This window comes from Rana temporaria, chromosome 6, assembly GCF_905171775.1.
Source record: "Rana temporaria chromosome 6, aRanTem1.1, whole genome shotgun sequence".
In the NCBI taxonomy this organism is placed as follows: Eukaryota; Metazoa; Chordata; class Amphibia; order Anura; family Ranidae; genus Rana; species Rana temporaria.
Genome location: NC_053494.1, coordinates 126,972,480 through 126,989,654, shown reverse-complemented (window position 1 = coordinate 126,989,654; position 17,175 = coordinate 126,972,480). Strand labels below are relative to the sequence as shown.

General features: G+C 40.5%; 1 protein-coding gene across 1 annotated transcript in view; it reads left to right on the top strand.

The window, feature by feature from the left end:
• The window catches only part of LOC120943787 (carboxypeptidase O-like), a 64,380-nt gene that overhangs the window by 22,716 nt on the left and 24,489 nt on the right, over positions 1 to 17,175 (top strand). The window contains exons 4-6 of the mRNA XM_040357332.1: positions 7,627 to 7,738; positions 14,694 to 14,795; positions 16,867 to 16,971. Coding sequence (XP_040213266.1) covers positions 7,627 to 7,738; positions 14,694 to 14,795; positions 16,867 to 16,971 — 319 coding nt within the window. The remainder of the gene's footprint in view (positions 1 to 7,626; positions 7,739 to 14,693; positions 14,796 to 16,866; positions 16,972 to 17,175) is intronic.

The following is a 17,175-nucleotide window of genomic DNA, read 5'->3' as shown; positions in this document are numbered from 1 at the left end:
TAATAGACAATTTAGATGACCTAGAAAATAGATAGCACTGGAATAATCTATGGATTATAGGACTGTAGAAATTATACCATGCAGCAGACTCGCACAAGTTTAGAGCATTTATCCTTCCACAAGCACTAAGCCTCAAGGCTCTGCACAAAGTGGAACAAGCACATAGGTTTGGACCCATTAAGACCCCGTATCTTGTGATTGTCCTCTTTCTGTACTTTAGAGACCGTAGACAAATATTGTATGGCTTTAGAGCACAACATAATCTTTATGCAGAGGGGTGCAAAAAATTGCCTTTTGAAGATTACTCAGTGGAAGTCCATAACCATTGTAAGTTCTTAAAGGTATCAGGTATGCCAGACTCTTGTTAACAAAAGAGTAAAATACATTCTCATCAACTTTAAGAATCACTACAACAAATCAGAAGACTTACTTTTGATATACCAGATAGTGTACATGATTCATATTTTACCCTGACGGGAGGGATGTGCAATTGGATATTACTTGGTATGGGGCACGGTTGGGTCATGGGTTGTTTTTGGACAGGGCCGAACACCTATGCCCCACTTATTTTGGTTTGCTCTTGTCTGTAAGAATAAAAGGAAATCCCTCATCTATTCAATGACAATCATTATTCTTTTGTTTAAAGCTGTGTTAAATCCAAAAACAGACTTTTAATATATTGCAGCTTACCAATTTCCAAATGTTGTGGATTCATTCATTCTCTTTTTTTTTGCGTATTTCCTGGTGATCCAGCTAGTAACATCCTTCCTGTCTCAGGGTGTCTTCACTCCTCTGGAAGAGCAACATAGACACCTTTAGACTGCTGCATTGTCAATCTAAAGAGTGGGTAGCTGCACTACCAGATTTAGATGTACTGTATTTATTGGCGTATAACACTCACTTTTTTACCCTGATAATAGAGGGTAAACTGTGCCTGCGTGTTATACGCAGGGGGCTGTGGAAAGTTTTTTTCCTGAAACTTCCCTCTTAAAGTTAGGGTGCGTGTTATACGCCTGTGCGTGTTATACGCCGATAAATACGGTATTTGCTTAACAAATTAAAGCCAAACTCCAACTTTTTTAGACAGTTACAGCAACATATTTATTTTTCCTTTTCTAATAAAGGTTTTACATAAGTGAATAAAAGCTGACCATTGTAAGCACCCCAGTCAGTGATAAATGGTGTGTCTAAATATGCTAAGTGCCACTGTTATTAGACACTGTGAACCACTTCAGTCCCAGAAGGATTTGTCCCCTTAATGACCAGGCCATTTTTTGCGATATGGCACTGCGCTGTTTTAACTGACAATTGTGCGGCCATGTGCCGCTGTACCCAAACAAAATTAATGTCCTTTTTTACCCACAAATAGAGCTTTCTTTTGGTGGCGTTTGATCACCCCTGCAGTTTAGATTTTTTGCACTATAAACAAAAAAAGACAGAAAAAAATGTATTTATTATTTATCAGTTTAGGTTGATATATATTCTTCTACAAATTTTTGTTAAAAAAAAAAATTGGTTTGTGCAAAAGTTATTGGGCCAGATTCACAAAGAATTGCCCTGGCGCAGTGTATCAGAGATACGCTACGCCGCCGTATCTTACCTGGCGGAATTTCGAATCCAGGAAGATTTCGCGCCGTAAGTTACGGCGGCGTAGTGTATTTCTCGACGCGTATTTCAAATTGGGTGGGTAGGGGGCGTGATTCATTTAAATGAAGCGCGTCCCCGCACCGATTGAAATGTGCATGCTCCGTTTCGAAATTTCCCGCCGTGCTTTGCGCGAAATGACGTCGCACCAACGTCATTTTTTAAACGTAGACGTGAGTTACGTCCTTTCCTATTCACGAACGACTTACGCAAAAAAAATGTTTTCAAAATTCGACGCGGGAACGACGGCCATACTTTAACATGGCAAGTCTATCTATACACCACGAAATAGCAGCTTTAACTATACGCCGGGAAAAGCCGACTAGCGACGACGTAAAAGAATGCGACGGCCGCGCGCACCTTCGTGGATCGACGGAAAAAGCGAATTAGCATACCCGACGCAGAAAACGATGCAAACTCCACCCAGCGGGTGCCAAAGTATTGCACCTACGATCCGAAGGCGTACAAAGCCGTACGCCTGTCGGATCGAAGATAGAAGCCGTCGTATCTTGGTTTGAAGATTCAAACTAAAAATACGACGCGGCAAATTTGAAAGTACGCCGGTGTATCAGTAGATACGCCGGCGTACTTCTTCTGTGAATCTGACCTCTTGTGTCTACAAACTATGGGACAGATTTAAGGACTTTTTTTTAATTGTTTTTACTGGTAACGACGGTGATCTGAGGGACTGCTGCATTGTGGTGGACAAATCTGACCCCAAATGTCACTTTTTTGGGGGACCAGTGACATTATTACATGTAAAAATTGCACTGGCAGAAAAGGGGTTAACATTAGGGCGATCAAGGGGTTAAGTGTGTTCCCTGGGTGTGTTCTAACTGTAGGGGGGATGGGCTCCCAGGGACATGACAGAGATCACTGTTCCCATCAGTGGGAACAGTAGATCTCTGTCATGTCACTAGGCAGAACATGGAATCACCTTGTTTGCATAGGCAATTCCCCGTTATGCCTTCCCTCAACATGATCACGGGTCGCCAGTGGACATTGAGTCCGCGAGACCTCCGGGCAAGCCCCCGTAGTGCACAGCAGGTTATCCTCCTTGCAGGCCTGTCGCAACAGGGCAAGCAAACCAAGCAATTGCTTGGGGCCCCGAGCTAGCATGGGGCCCCCAAGCTGGCTCGTCTGTCTGCCTGCTGCTATGTTCACAGGCTGCATTGCAGGCGCGCCGCATACGAGTCTGTCCCTTCGGTAAGATCGCAGCACTGCCCCCACCCCCTGCCTGTCTTATTCACACAAGATAAGAGCCTCGGCCGCTCTGAACAAAGCACCGGACTTTTTAAGTTAAGAAGTGGGTGATTGGCTGCTACGCAGCGGGGCGGTCCCAGCAATCAATCACTCACCTTCAACATGAAAAGTCCCGCCCGTTGTCCAGGGCTGCCGTGCTTCTCATCTTATGTGAATAAGGTAATGCTCTGTGGGGAGGCACCAGTCTGTGATGGGGGAACCAGTCTGTAATGGGGGGCAGTTTGTGATGAGGGCAGTTTGTGATGGGGGGGTCAGTCTGTGATGGGGCACCAGTCTGTGATGGGGGGTGAGTCTGTGATGGAGGCACCAGTCTGTGATGGGGGGGCAGTCTGTGATGGGGGTCAGTCTGTGATGAAGGCACCAGTCTGTGATGGGGGCACCAGTCTGTGATGGGGGCAGTTTGTGATGGTGCCAGTCTTTGATGGGGACACCAGTCTTTGATGGGGGTACCAGTCTGTGATGGGGGATAAGTCTGTGATGGGGACCAGTCTGTGATAGGGGACCAGTCTTTGAGTGTGGGTGAACTTAAACTGTATGGTTCCTGTAGGCTTTGTGTGTGTGCAGGGGGGGGGGGGGGTGGGGGGCCTCTATGTCCATTTTGCTTGGGGCCCCCAAATTCCTTCAAACGGCCCTGCCTCCTTGCACGGACTGACGTACAGGTACATCGTTTTGCATAGGAGAGCTGACCTGCCGCAGTATATCTGCGTGAGCTTGTCAACAATTGGTTAAAATGATGTAGAAAAACACACATGTACTGGCCAGATCAAGAGTTGAAAATAAAAGGGAAAAAAGCCTAAAAAAGGAAACTAAAAGAACACTAATGTAACCACTGCATCTAAAATTTGGTAAGCTACTGCAATATTTTACAATTTTGAATCTGAGTTTAATATCAGTTTAAAACTGTTCCTATCTGGTTAACTCCTCTCAAACTCTCACCGGACAACATGGGCAGGCATGGGGTGCCCCTCAGTCTTTCTCTGCACTTATGAATGGTAGAAATTATCTATTTATCTGTCTGCTAGCCACTGTTTGCTTCCTATCCGAACCAATGTGATTACCCTTTGCTCTCCAATTATATATATATATACAGTAACATGAAGCTCATTACTTGGAAGTTGCCTGGCCAAAGGTGACCACTTTGAACAGATATAGCACATCTACAGGAAACCCATCTTTCATTACTAGACTACACATGTTATGGAGAGTATAGTGGTTAGAGCACCAGCAGTGGGATGTAAAACCAGTGTCACGTGTCAGGTTGGAGACCAGGGTGTGCACCCCTGAAGGTGGTACAGGGAATGCAGCGCCCAAAGAAGCAAGGTTTGCCAGTTACTGTGGTCTGAAGAGCTGATTGCCATGAGGTGATCCTGGCCAATGTGACATCCCTGAAATGTAATTTGCTGAAAAAAAAAATATTTATGGCATAAGGTGCACAAATGTAGAATATAAATTTCAAATGTCCAAGATTTAGAGGGAAGAAGGGCTGAAGTGTAAGATAATTTGTGATCATTGTAATATTAGAACCCTAAGGGACGTGAAACTCTTCAGAATGGGTAACAAGACTGGTAGAATACTTGCTAATTTAGCAAAGTGGTTAAACACATTCTCACATTACCCAACACAGGCATTTACAGTAAAAGGTAATATTCTCACTGATACTAAAGTTATAAAGATATTATAACCCAGACCACCCTACACTGTAAGCCCAGTTAACAATTGATGACTTAGACAACCTCAATGCTGAGATTACTCCAGGTAAAATAGAACAAGTTATAATGCAGTTGCCCACGGCTAAGGCACCAGACCCACATGGGTCTGTCAATAGAATTTCATAAACTTTTGACATAAGAATCCTTTATTTCTCTGCTGTCTATGTATTATCATATGATCATACCCTGGTAATGCTGCCTACATATGACTTTTGCTTAAATCAGAGAAGGGCACACTCCAACCTAGCTCCTACCATGCCAATCCCTTGTTAAATCAGGGTGCTAAATTCCTATCTAAAATTGTGGCAATTGTGTTACCCAAACAGTTTGCACCTTTACAAGTCGAGTTTGTAAATGATAGTTCAGGAATTATCAATTATTCACAAAGGAATGCCAGTAATAAAGCATTGTAGACTGAAGAGCTCTTCTGTCTTCCCTGGCCTTGTTGACCTTAGACATGGCTAAAGCTGGTACATAGCCATATGGGGTTTGAATGCAAATGTATGCATTATCTTACAACTCTATACAATATCCCTATGGTTCAAATGTATGCTTAAAATATGATGCCTGAACCTTTTATATGTCAAAGGGAAACAAGACAGGCATTCCCACGGTCCCCTTTATTGTTCAATCTATCTCTTGATATCCTTTGAATCATAAGATGATTTTAGAGGGTAAAATGTGGGAGATCAAGTTAAATCTGCTTTTTTTTGCAGATTTTTTATTTTGAAACCTAGGACACAGGTGGCCAAACAAATTCAACATATCTGGGTTGATTTACTAAAGACTAAGTGTAAGTAAAGTTGCACTCATTTTTCTAGCCCTGCATCCTGTACCCTGTGATCTGCTGTCCTATATCTGCTCCTGTACCCAGTCCTGATTCCCCCCTTCCTTGCATCCCTGGTAATCCCTGTTACCCAGGTTATTTATCTTGTATATACTGTATTGTTCATATTGTATATAGTTAGTTTTTTAGGCATTTTGGTTATATGCCTGTGATTCACTTGTATTTTTATGTTTGCCGTTTGCTGGTGTGTGCATGTATTTTGCTTTACTATCAATATATTTATTTCACCATATACAGTCTGGTCTCAGTTTCCTTGTGTAGCTACATAGATCTGGTCATCTCTGCTGCTGAATTCCGACATAACACTGACGTCCAGGAACGACCAGATCAACTTCACTTGGGAACTGGGTGCCATTTGCTTTGAGTATTTGCTGTCCTTAATGTCAAAATTATTTTAGGGGAGGCTGTTGCTGATGTGAAATTGGCATTAGGGAGTAACGATCTTTGCTGTCAGATTTTGCCGGATTTCACTTATCTTTGCTTGCTACATCTCATGGCAATGATTTGTTTCACTCTTTCCTCTGGTATGTCCCAGGTTAAGTTTTTGATATGGTTGCTGGAAAATGATACAGGTTCCTTCTTTGAACAGTACTTTTTAAAACATAATGGGGGTTATTTACTAAGACTGTGTGTGTGTGCAAAATCTGGTACAGCTTTGCATAGAAACCAATCAGCTTCCAGGTTTTATTATCAGAGCTTAGCTAAACAAGCTGAAGTTAGAAGCGGATTAGCTACCACAGGGATCCTCAAACTACGGCCCTCCAGCTGTTGCAGAACTACACATCCCATGAGGCATTGTAAAACTCTGAAATTCACAGACATGACTAGGCATGATGGGAATTGTAGTTCCTGAACAACTGGAGGGCCATAGTTTGAAGACCCATGAGCTACCATGTACAGCTGCACCAGATTTGGAGTGCAACCATTTTAGTTAATCTTCCTCACTGTATTATATGGGTTTGGAATGCTGTCTTTAATTCTGGGGTTATATAATCTCTGAGTAAACCTCCTATGGCTTTTACCCATAACCCTGCATTCCCACCAACCTTTCAGGGTCCAGCAAGCTTTTGCAAATGGATCATTGGCATGACACACAGACTTATAGACTAATTACCACAGATGGTGTTAAAGAGATTGTAAAGGCAGAAGTATTTTTAGCCTAATATATTCTAGGCACTAAGATAAAAAAACTTCTGTGTGCCTCAGCCCCCCTAATACTTACCTGAGCCACATCTCTATCCAGCGATGTGCATGACTGCTTTGGCCATCCGGGACTCTCCCTCATGATTGACTGAGACACAGCAGTGGAACCATTGGCTCCTGCTGCTGTCAATCAAAGTCAGTTAGCTAATCATGACAGAGAGGAGCGGGGCCGAACCACGACTCTGTGTCTGAATGGACACACGGAACTGTGACTCGACTAAGGTGCCCTGATAGCAAGCTGCTTATGAGGGGGCACTCGACAGGAGGAAGGGGGCAGGAGCGCCGAAGAGGGACCCGAGAAGATGAGGATCTGGGCTGCTCTGTGCAAAACCATTACATAGGGCAGGTAAGTATAACATGTTTAGTATGACTTTAGTATCACTTTAATTCTGTACATTAAGGTAAAAAACCTTCTGTGATCACCTCCACCCAGTGCACCTAAATACTTACCTGAGCCCAATCTTGATCCAGCACTGTGCCTTAGAGCAGAAAGGGTTTAAGCTGCAATTATAAATTATTTGGTATCCAAAATAAATGTCTCAAACAACTGGGAACACAAAACACAGGACCACAATGCCTCATGGACAAAACCCAGAAAAGGAGTCAGGGGAATGGAACCTCTTTCAGCCGGCATCACAGATGACGTGACAAAACACATTTCAAGGCATTCAAACCTATTCATGAGCCTGATGCAAATGCATTTAGGCGCGTTTAGGCACGCCAAGTGCTTGGGTGTTCATTTATTCCTCTGGCCAGATATAAGTTATTCAAATTATAGCAATGTTGACTCCGTTCAAAGGGGTGAATGGATATAGTTAGTGATTGATTTATACCTCACACATGATTCTCAGTTAGTATTTGAAATAAAATATGTGAAAATAAAAATGATTTGAAGGGTTTTATTTTAAATAAGCTTTTTTCAAATTTTTTTAATTCCTTCTCTCATTTTTTCTTTTATAGAGTCATGATCAGTGATGTACAAGCACTCATTGCTAAAAGCACTGAAAATGAGCACAGAGTGCAGACATTGCTGTCCTCATTTGACTACACAAAGTACCATTCAATGCAAGAGGTAAGAATATGCATATTTGTAAATACAATTAGCATTTGCTGGGTTGTGCGGTATAGAGTTCCCCTTTTAAAGTGGAGCTCCAGCCTTTTTAAGTTTACAAAAAGTGTAGCTGCTGACTTTTAATAAACAGACACTTACAGTGGGGATCAAATGTTTGGGCACCCCAGGTAAAAAATTGTATTAATGTGCATAACAAAGCCAAGGAAAGATGGACAGATCTCCAAAAGGCATCAAATTACAGATTAGACATTCTTATAATATGTCAAAAAAAAGTTAGATTTTATTTCAAAATTACAGAAAACAAAAAAATGGTGTCTGCAAAAGTTTGGGCACCCTACAGAATTTATAGCATGCACTGCCCCCTTTGCAAAGCTAAGACCTGCCAGTGTCATGGATTGTTCTCAATCATCGTCTGGGAAGACCAGGTGATGTCAATCTCAAAGGTTTTAAATGCTCAGACTCATCTGACCTTGCCCCAACAATCAGCACCATGGGTTCTTCTAAGCAGTTGTCTAGAAAACTGAAACTGAAAATAGTTGATGCTCACAAAGCTGGAGAAGGCTATAAGAAGATAGCAAAGCGTTTTCAGATGTCAATATCCTCTGTTCGGAATGTAATTAAGAAATGGCAGTCATCAGGAACAGTGGAAGTTAAAGCAAGATCTGGAAGACCAAGAAAAATATCAGACAGAACAGCTAGCAGGATTGTGAGAAAAACAATTCAAAACCCACGTTTGACTGCACAATCCCTCCAGAAAGATCTGCCAGACACTGGAGTTGTGGTACACTATTCCACTATAAAGAGATACTTGTACAAAGATGGTCTTCATGGAAGAGTCATTAGAAGAAAACCTCTTATACGTTCTCACCACAAAAATCAGCGTTTGAACTTTGTAAATGAACATATAGACAAGCCTGATGCATTTTGGAAACAAGTTCTGTGGACCGATGAGGTTAAAATATAACTTTTTGGCCGGAATGAGCAAAGATACGTTTGGAGAAGAAAGGGCACAGAATTTAATGAAAAGAACCTCTGTCCAACTGTTAAGCATGGGGGTGGATCAATCATGCTTTGGGGTTGTATTGCAGCCAGTGGCACAGGGAACATTTCACGAGTAGAAGGAAAAATGGATTCAATAAAATTTCAGCACATTTTGGATGGTAACTTGATCTGTGAAAAAGCTGAAGTTAAAGAGAGGATGGCTTCTACAAATGGATAATGATCCTAAACACACCTCAAAATCCAAGGGGGATTACATCAAGAGGTGTAAACTGAAGGTTTTGCCATGGCCTTCACAATCTCCTGACCTCAACATAATTGAAAATCTATGGATAGACCTTAAAAGAGCAGTGCGTGACAGACAGCCCAGAGATCTCAAAGAACTGGAAGACTTTTGTAAGGAAGAATGGGAAAAGATACCTCAAACAAGAATTGAAAGACTCTTGGCTGGCTACAAAAATGTTTACAAGCTGTGATACTTGCCAAAGGGGGCAGTACAAGATATTAACTCTGCAGGGTGCCCAAACTTTTGCAGACGCCATTTTTTTGTTTTCTGTAATTTTGAAAGTGTAAATGATGGAAATAAAATCTAACTTTTTTTTATATATTATAAGAATGTCTAATCTGTAATTTGATGCCTTTTGGAGATTTTCCATCTTTCCTTGGCTTCGTTATGCACATTAATACAAATTTTTACCTAGGGTGTCCAAACTTTCAATCCCCACTGTACCTGCTCCAGCGATACGGCCGCCCGGAGCATCGCTCCTCTCCCTCCCCGCCGGCACCTCCATTCATATTTTGGAAGCTTTCCGCTTCAGGGCCAGGCACTCACTGCGCATGTGCGAGTCGCACTGCGCTCTATGAATGGACAGGCGACCTCCTGGGACCTGTCACTTGTCCCAGGAGATTGCCTAACAGGAAAGAAGGAGTTGCCTAGGCGGTCCCTGGGCAGAAAGAGGAAGTCCCACTTCTACCGAAGCCCCCACTCCCCCCCCCCCAACAAAAATGACATGCCAAATGTGGCATGTAAGGGGGTGAGGAGTGCTTAAAGAAGAAGTTCCCGTTTGGGTGGAACGCTGTTTCAAGTACCCCTTTCCTTTACGCATGGCAGTTGTGCATACTGAACCCCAGACTTACAGGAGTGAAAGGGCAACTAAGGAGCATGAACTGGTCAGGACACTGCAACTGGGGCAGGCAGACAGTAAAACAGAGACTGGCAGACAGGGACTGACAATTAGTGTAGACAAGAATAAGCTGTGCAAAGGTAAATAAATCAAACTAAGATACAAATACTACACTGCACATTAATATTATACTGTATTTTTAATAAAGTAATTTTTATAGCAAGAATTAATTCCAATGATTTACAGATTTTTATAGAAAAATGCTATATATCCATCCATATGTTATATCACCCCTTTGGAAGACCATAAATGGCCATTTTGTGGCTGATTTGAGAACTTAAAGTTGAATTAACCTCTTTGGCAGTATTCCCAAGTCTGGCTCGGGGTGAATTTTTCATATCAAAAGCGGAATCCCAGAGCCAGACTCGGGATTGCATTGCAGGATACAGGGGGAAGTTACTTACCTTGTCCCTGGATCCTGCGTTGTGTCCCCGCTGTGTGTGCGAGCTCGTCCGTTGTGTTTCCTCGCTCGATTCACAGTGCCAAGTGCCGAGCTTCGTTCCCTGCGACGTTACAACGCACGGGGACCGAGTTTGGTGCCAAATTCAAAAAGTGAAACACACAATACACATACAGTATACTGTAATCTTACAGATTACAGTACTGTATGAAATAAATACACATCCCCTTTGTCCCTAGTGGTCTGCCCAGTGTCCTACATGCACTTTTATATAGTAAAAACTGTTCATTCTGCCTGGAAACTGGAGATTGTCCATAGCAACCAAAAAGTGTCCCTTTACATCAAAAGTGCTTTTAGACCAGCTAGAAAACAGCGATAATAAATTAGAATCACTTGCAGAATTGAGCGATAGCGATTTGTGGGGAAATTCATCATCAAACAATAAAAATAATGACAGCAACAATTCTGCAACTGAGCAAATTTCAGTGTTTTTGATTTGATTACATTATTGAACAATTTTTATTATAATTACATTATTATGTTTTATAATTATTTATAGTTATTTATTATATTATAGCTTATGATTTTGTGTTTTGAACTTTATCATACCCAGGATGTCTACTAGACTCTTGTTTGGACAGATTTAAGTGAGTTATTCCTAAGAATTGCAGGCCTACAATACATATCACCAAATTTCCATGCAAAAAATTGTACCACTTTTGGTACAAAATTCCAGACATAATCATACCGCCAGGGAGGTTAAAGGCAAATCTTTTTATTTTGGCCAAAGTAAGAGAGGGTTATAACCCCTGACATTTTTTTTTCGCCATCTGTGACCCATTGTGCAGATTTCTCTTCACTTCCTGTTACATAGACAACACAGGAGGTGAGAGAAAATCTCTCCAAAAGGAGTGAATCCCTGGTTGTCATTAGAGTCAACAGAACTAATGTCCCCAAAAATGATGGGGTGGATAAATGCTCTGTATAAACACCCAACAGCAAGAGTCAAGGTGAATGGGATACTATCAGGGACATTTGAGATGTTCAATGGGACCAGACAGGGGTGCCCCCTGTCCCCTCTTTTATTTATCTTATCTTTGGAACCATTGCTGGACGGGATTAGAAATAACCCGGACATCAGGGGGATTCAAACAAATGATGGGGAACATAAACTCGCAGCATTCGCCGACGATATCTTATTATATATAACGAATCCAACTATAACCCTCCCGAATCTATTAAAAACTCTTAAATTGTATGGAGATGTATCAAATTTCAAAATCAATCCTCTAAAATTAGAAATCCTTAATATTAGCGTGAATGCACAGGACGTACGGAAATATAAGCAAGAGTTTCCATTTATTTGGAAAGATATCGAGATAAAATATTTGGGAGTTAATATCACAGCATCCCCTGAGCTAATTTACTTACAGAATTTTATCCCGTTATTAAATGATATTAAAATAAATTTAAAGAGAATTGCATCTAGACAAAGATCTCTACTAGGGAGAATAAATTGTTTTAAAATGTTTATTCTCCCTAAGATATTATATAAAATTCAAATGTTACCAATCGTATTACCGGGTGCTTACTTTAAAATATTAAAACAGTTATTAAATAGGTTTATATGGCGGAGCAAAAAAACGCGCATAAGTATGGAAATATTAATTAGAGATAAGGAACATGGTGGTTTGGGGGTACCTGATATTTACACATATTATACGGCTATTCACATGGCACAGGTGGTTGATTGGGTTAGAGATAACAATGAGAAAAGGTGGGTTAGATTAGAAAGTTGTTCAAACAAGTCACTGTTAGGAAAAGAGATTTGGATACCGCCACATTTCAGACAACAAAATACGCACATGCACACGATCACATTGGCATCCATGTCCATATGGGATAGGACACACAAAAAGCACAGATGGGGCTTTAACGCCCCATTAATCCCTCTATTCGACACAATTTTTTTTTGCACCAGGGAAAATAGGCCTGTTTGGTAACTGGATTAAAAAACCAGATGCACAATTAAAAGATATATTAAAAGACGGCAAAATTCTTACCTACCAGGAATTAAGTAAAAAAAAAAGAATTGTTTGAGCTGAACTGGTAGCGATATATGCAGCTGACGCATTTTGTAGATTCCTTCCCCTCCCCCCCGAGGTCAGATAGAAATCTGTTCCCTTTGGAGCGTTTGTGTTTGGCACCAAAAGGAAGGGGCCGGATCTCCTCAATTTACAAAATTTTGATGGGATTGAAAGATCCCGGTTTCCCTCCTTATATTAATAAATGGGAAGAGGAATTGGAAACGGGTAAAACCGAGTTAGAGGTCAGGAAAATATTAAAAAAGACGCATACTAGTTCAACTAACTGTGCATTGATCGAAATGAACTTCAAATGTTTAGCACGGTGGTATATAACCCCGGTCATAGCACACCGTTATCGAGATGATACCTCCAAATATTGTTGGAGGGGCTGTCTCGAAGTGGGTACTATGTCACATATATGGTGGACCTGTCCAAAAATTAAAACATACTGAAATAACGTATTATTAGTAATTGAGGAGATAACCGGAATTAAAATACCTCCTGATCCATGGGTCTGTCTATTCCACGGGACAGAAATGTCAACCAAACAGTACATGAGAACTTTACTTCCCCACGTACTAGATGCAGCAAAGAGTCTGATCCCCAAACAATGGAAGGACCCTATGAGCCGGTTTTGCAAGGACCCTAGAGAGGAGCTGGTTTTGCAAAATCAATGATATATATTATGCTGAACAGCTCAGGTTCATGGGAGAGGAAGGAGAAGGAGGATTTGAATTAAAATGGCAGGATTGGGTTAATTTTAAACTTTCACCGAGGTATATAGATAGGATGATATAGTGTAAGAAGTATAACGGGCAAAGAGAGATACAATATGAGACAGAATTTCGGAGATAGGGGAGGGCGGGAGGGTGGGGTTAAGGGATGGGGGTGGAATGAGGGTGGGATGAGGGTCTGTTCGGCTAGGGGAAATTAATGCATTCATTCACATATTTAAGTATTTTTTTTCTCTTTTGTATATTTATTGACATATATTTAAATGCACTTTTGCAATAACAAAATAACCAAAAAAAAAAGTTTCCCACCATGATGTGAACTAAGGAGACTGCGAATGAACGCAAATTGATTAAGTCTCCTGATAGTTCTCTGAGGCGGAACAAAAAAAAAAAAAAAAAGAACTAATGTCCCCATTGGAATATTTTTCTTCTATACGTTTCTGGTGACAACCCAAAATGTGAGACCAGCAGGTGTCTGACAGGTAATAGCAGCTGGAGTTATTTATAATGACTACTGAGATAAATATCAAATATAAATATAAATATAATTATGTAATATTTCATATTTATCTGAAAAAATTAAAACACGTTTGTTAGTTTATTTGAAGAAATGTTTACTTTTTTTTATTCTTAATATAATTATGGAGGGCACTTCTTATACATTTACTTTAATTTATTAATTTACAAATGACCTGTGCCTGGGGACAGGGGACCCAAATGTATTGCTTTCAACATCAAACCCATATTCAGCACCATAACACAGTTTACCTTTTTACTTCTTAAAGTATAACTAAAGGCAAAACTTTTTTTTCAGTTTTGGACAGAGTGAAGAGGGATTAGAACACTTGTCGGTTTTTATTGCTGTCTGTGCCCCTATTAAGGAGATTCATCCTCCCTATGTGTCTTGTTTACCATTATCTTTGAAAGTGAAAGTAAAAGAAAACCACACATTTTGGGTAGTCCCCAGAAAGAGGGGGACTCTTACAATGGGGATACTAGTCCCGGTGACCTGGGGGTCCCCAAAGAATTCTCTTAATTTGCAGCGATTTCCTCTAACATCCTCTTTGGCTATGGGACAGGAAGTGAAGGAAAATCTCCACAATGGAACACAAATGGCGGAAAAATTTAAAATCAGACAGGGGTTATGACCCTCCTTTACGCTATCCAAAATGGAAAAACAAGTTCTACCTATAGTTTTACTTTAAAGTATGTAGTCCTGTACATAGTAAAAACATCCAGTTGTGACCTAATAGAATTTTGCTCTACAAATGTGGTACCCATAATTAATACATAAGTAAGTATACCTAGTAGTAGTTAGGCACATTCAACTGGAATTGTTCTGTAATGTTAAAGATATTTCATAGTTTGTGCAGTCCACATCTACAGAGCTGAAGAACTGAAAAAAGTTTGGTTAAGCTACATAACTTATTCAACTTTACAGAACAAGTCTAGTTGTATGTGTCTAACTACCACTAGATCTATCATGACCTGGATAAATGAGACCTTTCATAGACACATAAGTATTTATACAGTTTTATTTGTCTTTTACAGATTTACAAGTGGATTGACCAAATCAAGCATAAATATCCACATCTAGTTACATTAAATTATTTGGGATCAACTTATGAAATTAGGCCAATTTACTACTTTAAAGTAAGTTTTATACATGAACATTGTTGAGGACAGCAGGAATGTGTCGCAACCAAGGACTCTATTCAGCACTGGGGGTTGCAATAGCTTGACACCGTAATACAGTTCAAGCTCCAGGGCACAGTCTACAGCAGGGGTGCCCAATCTTTTGAAGAGCAAGGGCCACTTAAGCAACTTGGTAACCGATCGTGGGCCATAATGAGTAGAGCGGGTGGATGGCAGCCCACATGAAGATCCTCCCTCAGCCAGCTCTCAGGAGAACTATGGGAATCAGCTTCAATGTTTCAGGCCGTCAGGTCATGGCAGCCTGTGCTGAGGAGGGGTAGCAGGCCCCCTCCCCACCTGGACCGCTCTCTGTAGAGGAAGACTCAGAGCCCATGTGCTTATCAAATATAAGTACAGTTACCCAGCATGCATTGGGGCACCTCCCCTTCTAATTGACCAGGGCTTTATAGCTATTAATGCTTTCATTTGCCTGGTTTCCACCCCACTGTCCAGCACATCCCATTGCTACCAGACCTGTGTAAAACTTCAAGACAACATGAGCAGCACCAGAGTACACTGAGCAGACTCTGCTAAACAATCACATGCTCTGTTAAGTAGACAGCACATACATTTACTTACTGTCTCTCTGTTAAGCAGAGAAACACAAAAAAACTATAGTACACTCACTCAAGCATATACCTAGGAGTGTGCTACATACTTAATAACAGTTAAACTGCATAGAATATTTTGTTTTAATTTTAGTATGAACTAACCTTTTAGCTGGCCTCTCACTAGTGCGTTGCAATGTGCACACTATGTGCACACCAGTGTATTATAGTGGCATTCACTTTCGACCTCCACAGTGTACCTGAGTTGATGTGCACTGCAACCCATGGTAATGTACTACAATGTGTTGTGGTGTGCTGTGTCAAAAAAAAAAAAGCAAGAAAAAAAAACAAATTCAAATAATTGGGCTGCCTACAGGAATGCTTGACAACTCTCAACATAATGCACTAGAGTGAACAGGTGTGAAAGGGCCCTTAGAGGTTGATTTCAGAGGTTTGCCTCAGGTAAGGTTGTTGGGAAACTCACACTGCTTAACTATTAAAGAATCTGCATGTACGTGTAGCTCTCTATTCTTTGTGAAATGCTGTCCAATATGAGCGTCAGGGAGACTGGGTAATGAGAGTTGAGATTTATTTATTACAAGTACTTCTATAGCACCATCAATTTACACAGTGCTTTACATATACTGTATATTATACATTCAGTCCCTGCCCTCAAGGAGCTTACAATCTAAGGCCCCTATTTCACATTCAAACAGACACATACTAAGACCAATTTAGATAGGAACCAATTAACCTACCAGCATGTCTTTGGAGTGTGGGAGGAAACCGGAGTCAGGAGCTAGACAAAGTGCTAACCACTTAGCCACTGTGCTGCCCATAGATGGTGTGGTTTGTAGGTAGAAAGTAGCCATTCAGTTGGCACAAAGCTTCTCTAAGTAATGTAACCATATATATGTAACCAAAGGGCTAAAACACATTAAACCGGGCACTGAGAATAATTCAATTGGTTTTTACTTTTGGTGAATGCATGTAATTGTGCTTCATGGTTCGCATTTAAAGTGAACAATTTTTTTTTTTTATGCAACATATATTGTGGTAGACAGTGCAGTGGGACTATAACCCTTAGGAATGCTACAAGTGTACGGGCAGTGGCAGTAAGTGATCAATAAACATTCTCAAAACATGTTATTAATACATTATTATGATGCTGTCATTAAAAAGTTGTGATAAAGTATTTTTGTTTTACAAACAGCGTCTTGCACATAAAGTTTCCTGTTACTTTAGAGGTCATATGATTGATCCTAGACTTTCCTCAAGCTTATATAACTGGTTTAAATAAAAATAGTGATTGTATCTAAAATAAATTAGAATTCTTACTGTAAAATGAAAAACATGCATTCTCTATAGACTAAATTCTTCTCCTGGTGATATCACTACCCAATTATTCATAATCTGACTAAATTAAAATCTGTCCTGATAGGAGAATGTTCATTGATTACATGTATTTAATGATTTTGCAGATTGGATATCCATCTGATAAAAAAAAGAAAATTATTTGGATGGACTGTGGAATACATGCCCGGGAATGGATTTCAGTAGCATTTTGTCAATGGTTTATTAGAGAGGTAAGTAACTTACTATGCTATACTATACTCAGATAAATATAACTAACCAAAAAAACCTTTGCAGTAACACTACTAAATACGTGTGTGTTCAGTTTATAACCTGTAACAAAGCTGTACAAAAACAATGATGTGCAAAGTGAGGCAGTCCATAGCATTTAGAATTATCCTTAATGAAGTCAGATCTGCAAAGTGTGACTTGTGACT